We start from the raw sequence: 10612 nt of genomic DNA on the forward strand, positions 1-10612 counted from the left end.
ATTGCTTGTAAACATTTAAACTCAAGGTTTAAGGTAGGTTTACAATTACAGGTAAGTTTTGGACTATTGTGGCACAGAGGTCAGTTTCGTTCAGAAAGAAACTGGAAATTAATTAGTCTACATCATTGTTCCAGGAAGATTCATCCTCAGTCTCCTTCTAAAATTTTGTTATATCATGTTGTGTAACACTGTAATATTCAATCCAGTGACAGTCTCCAAGTCAAACATTGAAAAATGCCTGAACTGCTGGCAGAACACAAGAATCCTGCTTAGTTCTAATCCAACTTTTCTTTCAAAATCCTTTAAAAGTAAGGCAGCTCACGGTATCAGCCTGTCATTTGTGGCCTGCCCAGCCTGGATCTCTTAAACCTAGGAGACAGAACAACTAGGAGACAGAACTACTTGGACAAAATAATGATTTATTGGAAATATTCACACAAGGTGTAAAGGCGTCATTTCAATTGTTTGTTTTTTAACAACACAAACCTACTCCATTACCAGACTTATTCAGAAACAGAATTAGATTTAGGAAAAATGTTGAATATTTTAAATCCCTGAGAATTATGTTCTCTCATTCTTTTATGCACTCCCTGTCCCTCCTCCCCACCCCCCCACCCCCCCAGAAAAGGTGCTGGAAATTTAATTTCCTGCTCAGTTAAGCTTTTATATCCAGTCTTTATATCAGCATGAAATTTAAAAATGCAAGCAAGCCCAAGTTCCACACCAAGCTCATCCACATTCGGTGGCAGGCACCTGGTTTAAAATTACCTCCAGTTTCAAGTTGGTATCCAAGCTGCTTTATAGGTAAGATTACTGACTCTGAAGATAAAACTTGTTCCCCTTAAATCAGACATGCAAGAAGTATTTTGCAGCTCCTTTTTCTTCTAGCTGGACACAGCTAAAGGTTTTTACATTTCATACAGAAGTATAGAGCTGTGAATGCAAGGCTTTAGGCTTGATCTTTTTACATCTGGATTTAAGGGACCTTAGCATCACAGACTTCCTACTGCACATTTCGAGTAATTTACCTCATCCCTCAGCATTTTTCAGGTTTATATCAGGCAGAGAGTTTAAGAATGTCAAACTTGGGTAGCAAAAGCAAATCCAGGCATAACACATGCAGATAATCTGCAGTGCAAGTTCAGATATTTTTCTAGGAAGATTGTTGTCTCTTTTGCAAAGATGTAACATACCCAGCACAGAACTCCTCTAGCTGACACCTGACAACCAGCATAAGCAAAGCATGGGGAACAAGGCTAAACTTGAGTACTTTCAAAAGCTGCAGCTGATATTGGTGCTACTTTGCCAGCTCTTCAGTAGAAAAAAATCTAATAAAACTCAAGGCATAAATCAACTAAAATAAAATTCTTTCATTCTTTCCAATATTAGAGGTAGACTTTATCCAGTGTGATATATAACATCTGCTCATGTAAGAGATCTAGGAATTAAATGATTAAGATAAATTTGTACTCTTAGAATAATTAAGGCAAGCTTTTTGTATATCCTTCAAGAAAGCAGGCACACCACTCTGTAAAGAGAAAGGCAGAAAAGTTATTCTTGCATAATGAATTCAATAAAAACTATAAGTAAGATGGCAATTCCCATTAAATAATGCAAGGACTTCAAACAGATACAGTTTTAAGATCTAATTTACAATTGTCTAAGATACAAGTCTAAGATCTGGTACATAGCATCAAGCCCCTCCTCGAATACTTTGGGAACAAACTGCATCATTGAAATTTGCTTGTCATGAGGCTATTCATACATGCTCTGAAACACAGATTATTTGGGGTTTGCTGCAGAAATTTACCTGCCTGGTTGACAAACCAAAGGAATTTGACAGGAATTAAAATAAGTAAATTAATTAAGACCATTGTCATGGTGAGACTATAAATATGGGACTGTGTAAAAGCTAGGAAGGCCAATATATGTTTCAGAAAAAATTAATTCTGCCCAAAACATAGAAGATGGGTATGACTGCAGTGAATCCACTGCTTGAAACAGATTAGCCAGAGACCATTATCTGTATCCTTTCCTTACCTTGGCAGCCCAGTTGACCAGCCAGGTTGGAATCATGCCACCAGGATTATCAAAATAGTACATATAGACTACAGAGGAGAGAGAGAGAAGTTACCAGATACCAGTTACCTGAGACTCAGCTCTAACACACAGTGACAGAAGTTGTCAGTGTGCATCACTGAAGCACCAACTGCAACAATTATACTCTAAATTCTGCACAAAAAATTCAACTTGTCCTGAAGTGAAATGTGAAGTAAATACATGCATTGCCTGTTAACCCCTGGGAAGCTGACAGAGCCACAACAGGCATTTAGATTACTGTAAACCATTTTGGCACCCTGTCTTATAAAATAAGACTGTCTTTAAAAGACTAACCTGCGACAGAAGTCAAGCTCTAGGCAAACCCTTTAATCTATACATCTGTCAAACACAACACTTGAATCATTGCTGAGTTAAGAAAATTGCAGCAGAGTCTCCCCAGCTGAACTGTCTGGCAGGAAAAGAAGTACAGACTGGGGGTGAGATGGGAGGGCAGAAGGAAGTGGGCAGTAGACTATTCTTAACCACTCAGCCCAACTGCTAAATAAGAAGATTCTTCTCAGTAGTGCACTGAACTGGACATTTCCAAAGGTTTCATTCATTTTAAAGTAACCCTTGGCTTAAAATTTCCAGCCCCCCTCTTTGTGTGTTTTGCTAATATATACACTCCCTGGCTACACAACCTGTCACACATTTTCTTGACCTCTTACCTTTACATCCAGCCTTGCCATCACTTTCAATTACCAGGCTTTGTTTATAGCTCTTCACTCTGATAATACCAGGCTTCTCAGGGCACTGAGGAACAGCCACACTTTTTGCTAACACAACCCAGATCTTCCTGCCATGCACATCCATCTCCCGGCATTCCCGGATATACACATACTGCACTGCAAGCTGAGGAGGCATGTCAAAACAATGTCAGTTTGAGGGATGAGGAGCTGACAAGTGAATTCCATCACAAATAGCCCCTCCTTCAAGTTACTTCTCATGTCCCTACAGGACTGAATCCTGCAGAGCAGTAATTCAGCTACGGGAGCTCTAGCTCTTTGTGGGAAGAGGCACCCACACTCCTCTTCATGCCATACATATTCCTGTAACACAAGTACTGCAAGACCTTACATCAGTGCAGCAGAGTGATGGAATCAGTTCATTGCTGGGATTCCTGGATGACCAAGTGGCAAAAACTGCAAGAGGAACAAAAACTTGGAAGGATACATCTCTGTTTGAGAGAGGAAAAGGGTACTTCACTTCCCAGTAGATTACTTTTTCACCATCATATGTTTCCTCATACAGTTCTACGGTTGAAAGAAGAAGACTGTTAGATATTTTTAATTTCTACTGCAACAGAAATACAGACGGCATCAAGAACTGCTCAGATTTCGGACACGAACACATTTTACATGCAACCCTGATGTCAAAATTGGTATGTATGTAGAATTTTACCAGTAAGGGACGTTAAGAAGTTCTGTACCAGGATTGTTCAGGAATCAAATACACAAAAATAGGTGGCCTGTTTTTCTGTGGCTATTGGATTAATTGGTGGGAAAAAACAGAAAAAAAATTTTAAAACCCCAGAACATAAAATCAGAACAATTATGGGGGAAACAGAATTAAATTCATTTTCCAACAGTCTGCTCATTCAAAGCCTTTCCATCTCAAAGCTTTTTCCTTACCTGTGCATGTTCTGCACAAGTCTAAGTCACGAGTACAATGTGCTTTTTCACAGGCATGTCATTACCCTTGTAAATTATACTGAATTAACATGGAACTAGGATGAGTGCAGCTTTCTAACACCTGAAGACATCTTACATGAGGGATTAATGAATTTTGGAAAAGCTGTCAGGAATTTCACAGCAGTACATACATGCAACAGCTAACTAGAACCTTGAGCAGTTTATGAGTCTTCATTACACCACCTTCAGTCTGCCTGGAAACTCAAATCAGAAGGCAGCAGAATGTGAAAAAAAAGTAACCTAAGAATAGTGCCTAAAACATGGCAGTGACTCAGTTGGAGAGTAGTCTGGCATGAAGGAGAAAAATCAGTTCTAATCAAACCACATAATCGAGTTTGAAAACCTACCTACAGCACAGCTTCCTTCCCTGGGGCAGCAACTGCCACTAAGAGGGCAATGGACCTGACGAGCCACGGGGCTGAGCCAGGGTGAACTCCTGCTGGCTCAGGGTCTGCAGTAAGGAACAGTGTGATCCACAAAGGTGGCTCACCTTAACAGTCACAGTAATCTTCTCTTCCTTTACAACAGACTTGTGCCTGAGGTGCTCTATATCCCCCACAGCCAGGTTTTTGAAAGTGAGGCCAGAATAAACTGATAATCTCATTGACAAGACAAGAACAGTGCCCCAGATGGGAGATTCTTTCCCTGTATAATATATTCCAAACCAGGTTTCTGTTGGCATGCCCTGCAGATCAGCTGTCACCCACGGAAACAGCTTCTCTTCTCCAGCTGGAGCAGTACTGGATGCACCTGGTGTTGTAATAACCCACAACATTTATGTTTTCCACCAGAGGTCACTGGAGCATTGGATTAGTCACTTAACTTTCACTCCTAACCACAGAGATTTCCTTTTACAAAGGCACCATGACATTGTTTTAAAGACCCCAATACAACTGTTATTAGCTACCTCATTTACCTGTGTATCTTTGCAAACACAGCAAAAACACACAATACATAAACCACATCCCACCTGCATTCACGTCAAACCAGAATACAGTGCATTTTAATAATAATCTTATTTCATTTAGCATCACTACAAGAGATCACAAATCCATTCTATCCATAAGAGGCATAGCAGCACTTACTGCTTCAACAGCCAGTCATTACTGTGGAATTGTTGGGAAGTCTGATCTCAGTGAGGAAGGTGCTGCAATCAGGACTAGCAAGTTTCAGTATTGCTCAGGCCCAGCCATTTTGCATCATGCCACAGAAGCACGTGGTACCTCAGTCACTACAGCTCAGTCACAACTTCCCTGCTGAACTGGCAGCTGCAGCACAAACCAGGCCTCAGGATGTCCACATCTTGTGCATATTCGGAAGCGTGCAGAAGCAGTTGCTTTTTCAGCTAAAAAGGCAGCTACTTCTTCTCTGGTCAGGTTTTTATTTCAATGCCAGCCCGCAGTTCAGCAGAGAATTCTCCTTTGGACTGCCACTTGCATGGCTGTAAGAGCACCAAGGAATAAAAACAGTAACACCAAGAGCAAGAAGGCTCTCAAAGGAAGTTTTCTGGGGTTTCTTCCCCAGTGTGAAAGAAAAAACCCAGGCTGAACTGGGGTTACATTTAAAACACTGGCTAGCACTTTCATCATACATATCATCCCAAAAAACAAGTGGGCTTGTATCAATTTTTAAGCAGGAAGGAAAGCATTATGTTATATTTATGCCCTCTAAGAGTTAATTTCTGTGAAATGCTGGACTTAAAGCACCAGCACAAGTATAAATTAACAGATGAACAAACCATGGTCAGCAAGGATATAAATGTCAGCTCTACAACATTATCTAGTTTTTAGTTTAAGGGTGTAGCTTCCCCCAGCAGCTTCCTTTCTTTTCTCTATGAAGGAATTTAAAAAAAAAAGAAGTGTTTATTTAAAAAGCATTCATTTCTCCTAAATGCACTTAAAGACTACTGAAGTAACTCAAGAGTATTTTTACATCCAATACGATAATGCTGAGTCCCCGCTCTGACTCTTTGTTTCATTAATGGCAAAATGGCTTTTGCTACAAGAAAGCTACTGAGCATTTTGACAATTAACACTTCTTAATGAAGACACTATTCCTTAAATTTGACCAAGACTGACATGAGTTAAATTTACAGGTCTTTGTATCAATGCAGCACTGGCATTATCAGCAATTATTCACGGTGGAGCTGTCCTAAACCTAACAAGAAGAGCATTTAAGAAGTCTTTGGTTTTTAACACTGCTCTTTGTTCAGCAAAACACTTAGGCCACTTTTCAGTTTTACTGGCCTGCTCTGACTTCAAGCACGGGCTCAAAAAGAAAAGGTTCCCCATCTTTAAAACAAATGGATTACTAGATATATACATCAGCTGAACCTTTACCTTGTTACTGCTGACTTAAGATGCTTTAACACCATATGGATATCCAGGTTTAACACTCTTTTTCAAAAACAACATTAAATAAACTTATCTAAATTAGTTATTACTTTCTCTGTAAAAGCCTGAAGTTACCACGCATTCTCTCAATGCACCCATTCCTGACTGTAAAAGGTGCCAAGAACAACCCATGCTTTCAGGAAAAGATATTCCATCATGCATCATGCATCGAAATGGTGGAAGCACGAGGAAAAATTTTCACCATGAGATTAGCCTTTGAAATAATCTCCCCAAGGACAAATTTTAAGACTCAGCTGAGCAGGGTGTTGTGCCATCTTGTCTTGACTGTGCTCTCACCAAGGAAGTTTGGACCAGATGATCCCCCAAGTCCCTTCCAACCTGCTATTCCATGATGCACTGCTCCACTGCCATATGCAAAGATGCACAAAGGTACCACCCCCAAGACATCTACTAAAATTTAACCTTAGCATTACAGCTAGAAGTTACAAGGTGCTCCAGCATAACCAGTGATGTCAATCATATGCTTTAAGCAACATGGAAAGAATTCATTCCAGAGGAAAGATAAATACTGTTGAGACATTAGAGATTCCCTGTCAGTGTTTACTTGTGTATTTGCACAGTGCAACATTATCCCAAAAGATATTTAAGTCTGACCCAAAGTCTTTGGAGGCAGTAACTTCGAAATACCTTTGAGGGAAGTTTTAGTGGGAACAATCAATGTGGACTCCAGCTTGCTTTTACACTGCCCAGATGAGCTTACCTTTAACATACTGATCCCACTCTTTTCTGAAATCCAAGTCCATGTAGACATCTGCACACAATTTTGGGGGAACGTCAGCAAGACCACCAAAGATTTTATATTCATAAAGTCCTGATTGCTGTGGAAACAGAATGAAGAGAGGAAAAGTCACACAGGAAAGGGAAGCACTCTGCATCAGGGAGAACAGCTGAAGGAAGTTAGGTGGGGCACAAATTACAAATATGCTCAAGAGCTGTGAAAGCAAGTGCTCAGAAAACAATATAAGATTCAGTCTTTAACCTCTCGACTTTTTGATCTATACATGAAAGTGTAAATGCAGCCAGGCTGACCTGCCCTGCACAATGGCTGTTCCTTCCCTTACACCAGTACCCTTTTACTTCATCAGGAGCTCCAGAGGGAGCACATTTCTTCACAAACACAGTCCCCTTTTCATCTCCAGTGGCCAGCGTGGACTAAGTCCTGCCCACACTGAGGTTTACCAGAAGCATTAAATTCTTGTGGCAAGTTAGTTATGCTTACACATCAGGCTGGGATACAAGAATGCTTTACAATGTCCACGCTTACACGAGTGCACTCATATCGGCCTTGAATATTTATCAGCTATTTTCTTTCAGAAAGCTGTATGCACTGAAGGGGTGGGGTGCAGGATATCTCCTGTTTTAATGTTACTTTCAACATATGGTAATTCTGTGCCTATAGAGCAATGTTTGTACCATTGTTAGTATGAGTTCAGGACTACATTAAAACAATGACAGTTCAGGACTGAATTAAAACAATGGCAGTATTTAATATTTACAGTGTAGAAATCAAATCAAAGCATTTCCAAGGAAAGGAAAAGAAGGATTATACAACATTTTGTTAGTGAATAGGTGAATTTTCTTTTCCTCACCTTCACAAATCAACTCCAGAAGATGAGGATTTGAAGTACCAGAAAACAGTAATGTGAGCAAGAAGCTTAAGCTACTCATCTTCATTTTGGCTTCACTGAAGGACCAATCACTAGCTTCAAACCTGAACTATTCAGCATCTGTGTAACCCCATGCACTCATCATCTTTCTAAGAGGCATCAACATTTTTATTCTCACGAGAAAAACAGCATTTTACAGTAAGAAAGTTAAAAATAAGAGTGACATGTTTGTTTTTCTGAGATGTGTCATCAGGAGAGTCAATCAGCTTGGCTGGAAAGCAGCACTGAACAGGAAGGCCCAGATCTATTTCTGCAGCCTGCAGAGAAGGTGGAAAGGCAAGGCAAAAAGAGAAGGCAACAGGAAGAATAATTGCTGCTTTCAGCTTCCTGGACTACTGTTGCTACAGGGGAGCTGCAGTTCAGCAAGTGCCAAAAGCTAATTTTTCCAGTAACAACTTTAAACAAAGACCCTACTTCTAGACTTCATCTTCTCTTGCAGCAATCTGAAGCAACTGAAAGATAAAACAGGAGATTTATTTCCCAGAAGAGTCATAAGATTGGACTTGAAAAGGTCCCTTGCATCCTATGTAGTCTGTTCATCCAGCCCAATCTAGGGGCACACTACATTAAAAATGACAGACACCTGTAAATAGTATTTTTTTGTTTCAAATAGTTCTTTAGCTCTACAGTCCTTCTGTATAAAAGCACAAGAGGATGAGGAAGAGAAGCCTGAGATACTTTCCATCTCACCAGCTTCGTTCATACAACAGCAGCACAGCCACTGCAATAAACCATGGCTTCCCTGATCCCATGTGCCTGGCTAAATCCAGCCTCCAGCTTCCCAAAGTTCCTTTGCCTTCATGCACTGCATAATGCATTTACAGGTCTGGGTTGAGCTCTGATCCTAAAGCCTCTACTTCATCCACTCCTGCAGGAACACCCCCAGCACCCTGAACTGCATCAACTCACTGATTCTCGCATGGATACCTGGCAGGCACCCCAGCCTCACCCAGGCTGTGTGCACCCACTGATGAGCTCATCTTGCCATTGCCAGTCACCACATCCACACTGGAAACAGTGATGTTTATTTTCACTAAAGAAAATTCCAAGGTCTGTGAAGTGATGGTTCTTTAAAGAGTCCTTCCCCACCCCATTGTGACTTTAGCACAGCCCTCTATGCTTGCTGGTTTTTTCCAACATCACCATGTCTGAAATGACTTCTCAGAATACAAACACAAAATTGTCATGCAAAGAACAGCATGAAGTCCAGAAGGAGCTGAGAGGAAACTATGATCACTCAGTTAAAAAAACAGGGTATTTATATACGGATTTAGAAGTCAGTATTGAATAATCAATCTGTGTCAAAATGGAAACACTGTCAATCACACATCAGTTCCTAAACTACGGAAGTTCTTTAAAGAAGTTAGTCACCCAAAAAGGGAAGAATTTAATTCCAACCCTTTCTGAACTACCTCCTGATTTTAGAGGGCAAAGGGTGGAGAATCAATGAAGGGAGTTCTGGAGGCAGGGAGGAAGGGGAGGGCTCCTGGAGAGAGGATGCTCTGACACGGGCGGGGCTCGGGAGCAGATGTTCAGGGACACCGTGACCACAAACCCCCTCCGAGGGGCTCGGGAGGGTGGCACATCGAACACCCGGCAATTCCCCGCCCAGCTGCTCACAAGCTCGGTTCCGCGGGGTCACTGCGGCCCAGCAGCTTTCCCATCAGCACTTAATGGCATTACCAGGAAAGCTGCTTTCTGCGAGCCTGAAGAAACCGAGCCCAGGCCTGTGCGGGGAACCCGCGGCTGCGGGCGGGGTCGTGTGGGGCCCTCATCCCCGTTATCCACCGACACACCGCCCCCCGTCACCACCGCCCCCCGGCCGCCCCGGGCGGCGCAGCCGGAGCCCGCCCACCTCGTGGTACAGCCGGTAGATCCGCACGCCCATGGTCTCCACCAGGAGCTGCCAGGGCCCCGCCGCGGCCGGCGCCGGCTGGTCCAGCTCCCGGCAGGCGGCCCCAAACTGCTCCTCCGAGAAGCCCCGCGATAAAGGCTCCTCCACCTCCGGCGGCGCCGCCATCCCCACCGCTCCCTCCACCTCCGGCGGCCCCGCCATCGCCGGCGGCGGCCGGGCGGGCTCAAGCTCCGGCTGGGTACTGTCCCCGCTCGGCCCGCCCCGCTCCGCCCCGGGGCCGGGCCCGCCGAGGCTGCGGGGCCGGGGGAGCGGGCTCGGGGGTCACGGCGGGTTCATGGGGCCTCCCTGCCCTGCAGGTGCGCTCCGTGCGCACTCGGGTTAGGCGGGGTCTCGGTGGTCGTGCCTTTGAGTGTGTGTGACACGAGCCTGGTGCCAGAGCGGGGACGGGCCCGTGGGTGTGATGGTCAGGGCCTTCCCTTTGGGGTGCTCCCCAAAGACACAGATTGAACACTATCGGCACGTGTATTTTTGTATGTCTTCACATTTTGACAGGCAGTTTTCTTCATGGGCCGTACACATGAGAGGGTTATATAAAGAAGCCAGAACTGCTGCACAGCTGCCTGGCAGGTGAGCGTGGCCCTGGCACCGCAGCGCGGCCCAGGCAGCCTGGCAGAGAGGAGGGGCAGCAGGCTCTGGCCCGTGGCAGGCTGGGCTGCGCTGGGCTGCACTGGGCTGCACTGGGCTGCACAGGATGGAAGGCGACAGAAAACTTCCACTGGGATGAGCTCCCAGGCAGGAGGAATCCACTGGCAGGGACACATTTTGCATCTTGCTTGGCCTCTGCAGTGACACTACCTATCACACTCAGCCAAGCATTAAAGCCTT

The 10612-nt window shown here is 43.8% G+C and overlaps 1 protein-coding gene across 5 annotated transcripts; it reads right to left on the reverse strand.

The window, feature by feature from the left end:
* Positions 1-407: 407 nt before the first annotated feature.
* On the reverse strand, positions 408-9926 carry LOC121363455 (phosphatidylcholine transfer protein). 5 transcript variants are annotated; one of them, XM_041485816.1, is made up of 7 exons: positions 9728-9856; positions 7795-9599; positions 6906-7023; positions 3274-3353; positions 2769-2940; positions 2041-2108; positions 408-1528 (listed from the first exon to the last, which is right to left on the reverse strand). In XM_041485816.1, exons 3-7 carry the CDS (start codon positions 6946-6948, stop codon positions 1454-1456), a joined length of 438 nt encoding a protein of 145 aa, XP_041341750.1. In that variant the 5' UTR covers positions 6949-7023; positions 7795-9599; positions 9728-9856; the 3' UTR covers positions 408-1453. The 5 variants fall into 5 exon arrangements, with proteins under 5 accessions (XP_041341750.1, XP_041341751.1, XP_041341749.1 ...); XM_041485817.1 differs by having other exon boundaries at positions 7795-9578; positions 9728-9855; XM_041485815.1 differs by having other exon boundaries at positions 7795-9618; positions 9728-9855.
* Positions 9927-10612: the final 686 nt, after the last annotated feature.

This window comes from Pyrgilauda ruficollis, unplaced genomic scaffold (assembly GCF_017590135.1).
Source record: "Pyrgilauda ruficollis isolate IOZ18807 unplaced genomic scaffold, ASM1759013v1 scaffold72, whole genome shotgun sequence".
Taxonomy (NCBI): Eukaryota; Metazoa; Chordata; class Aves; order Passeriformes; family Passeridae; genus Pyrgilauda; species Pyrgilauda ruficollis.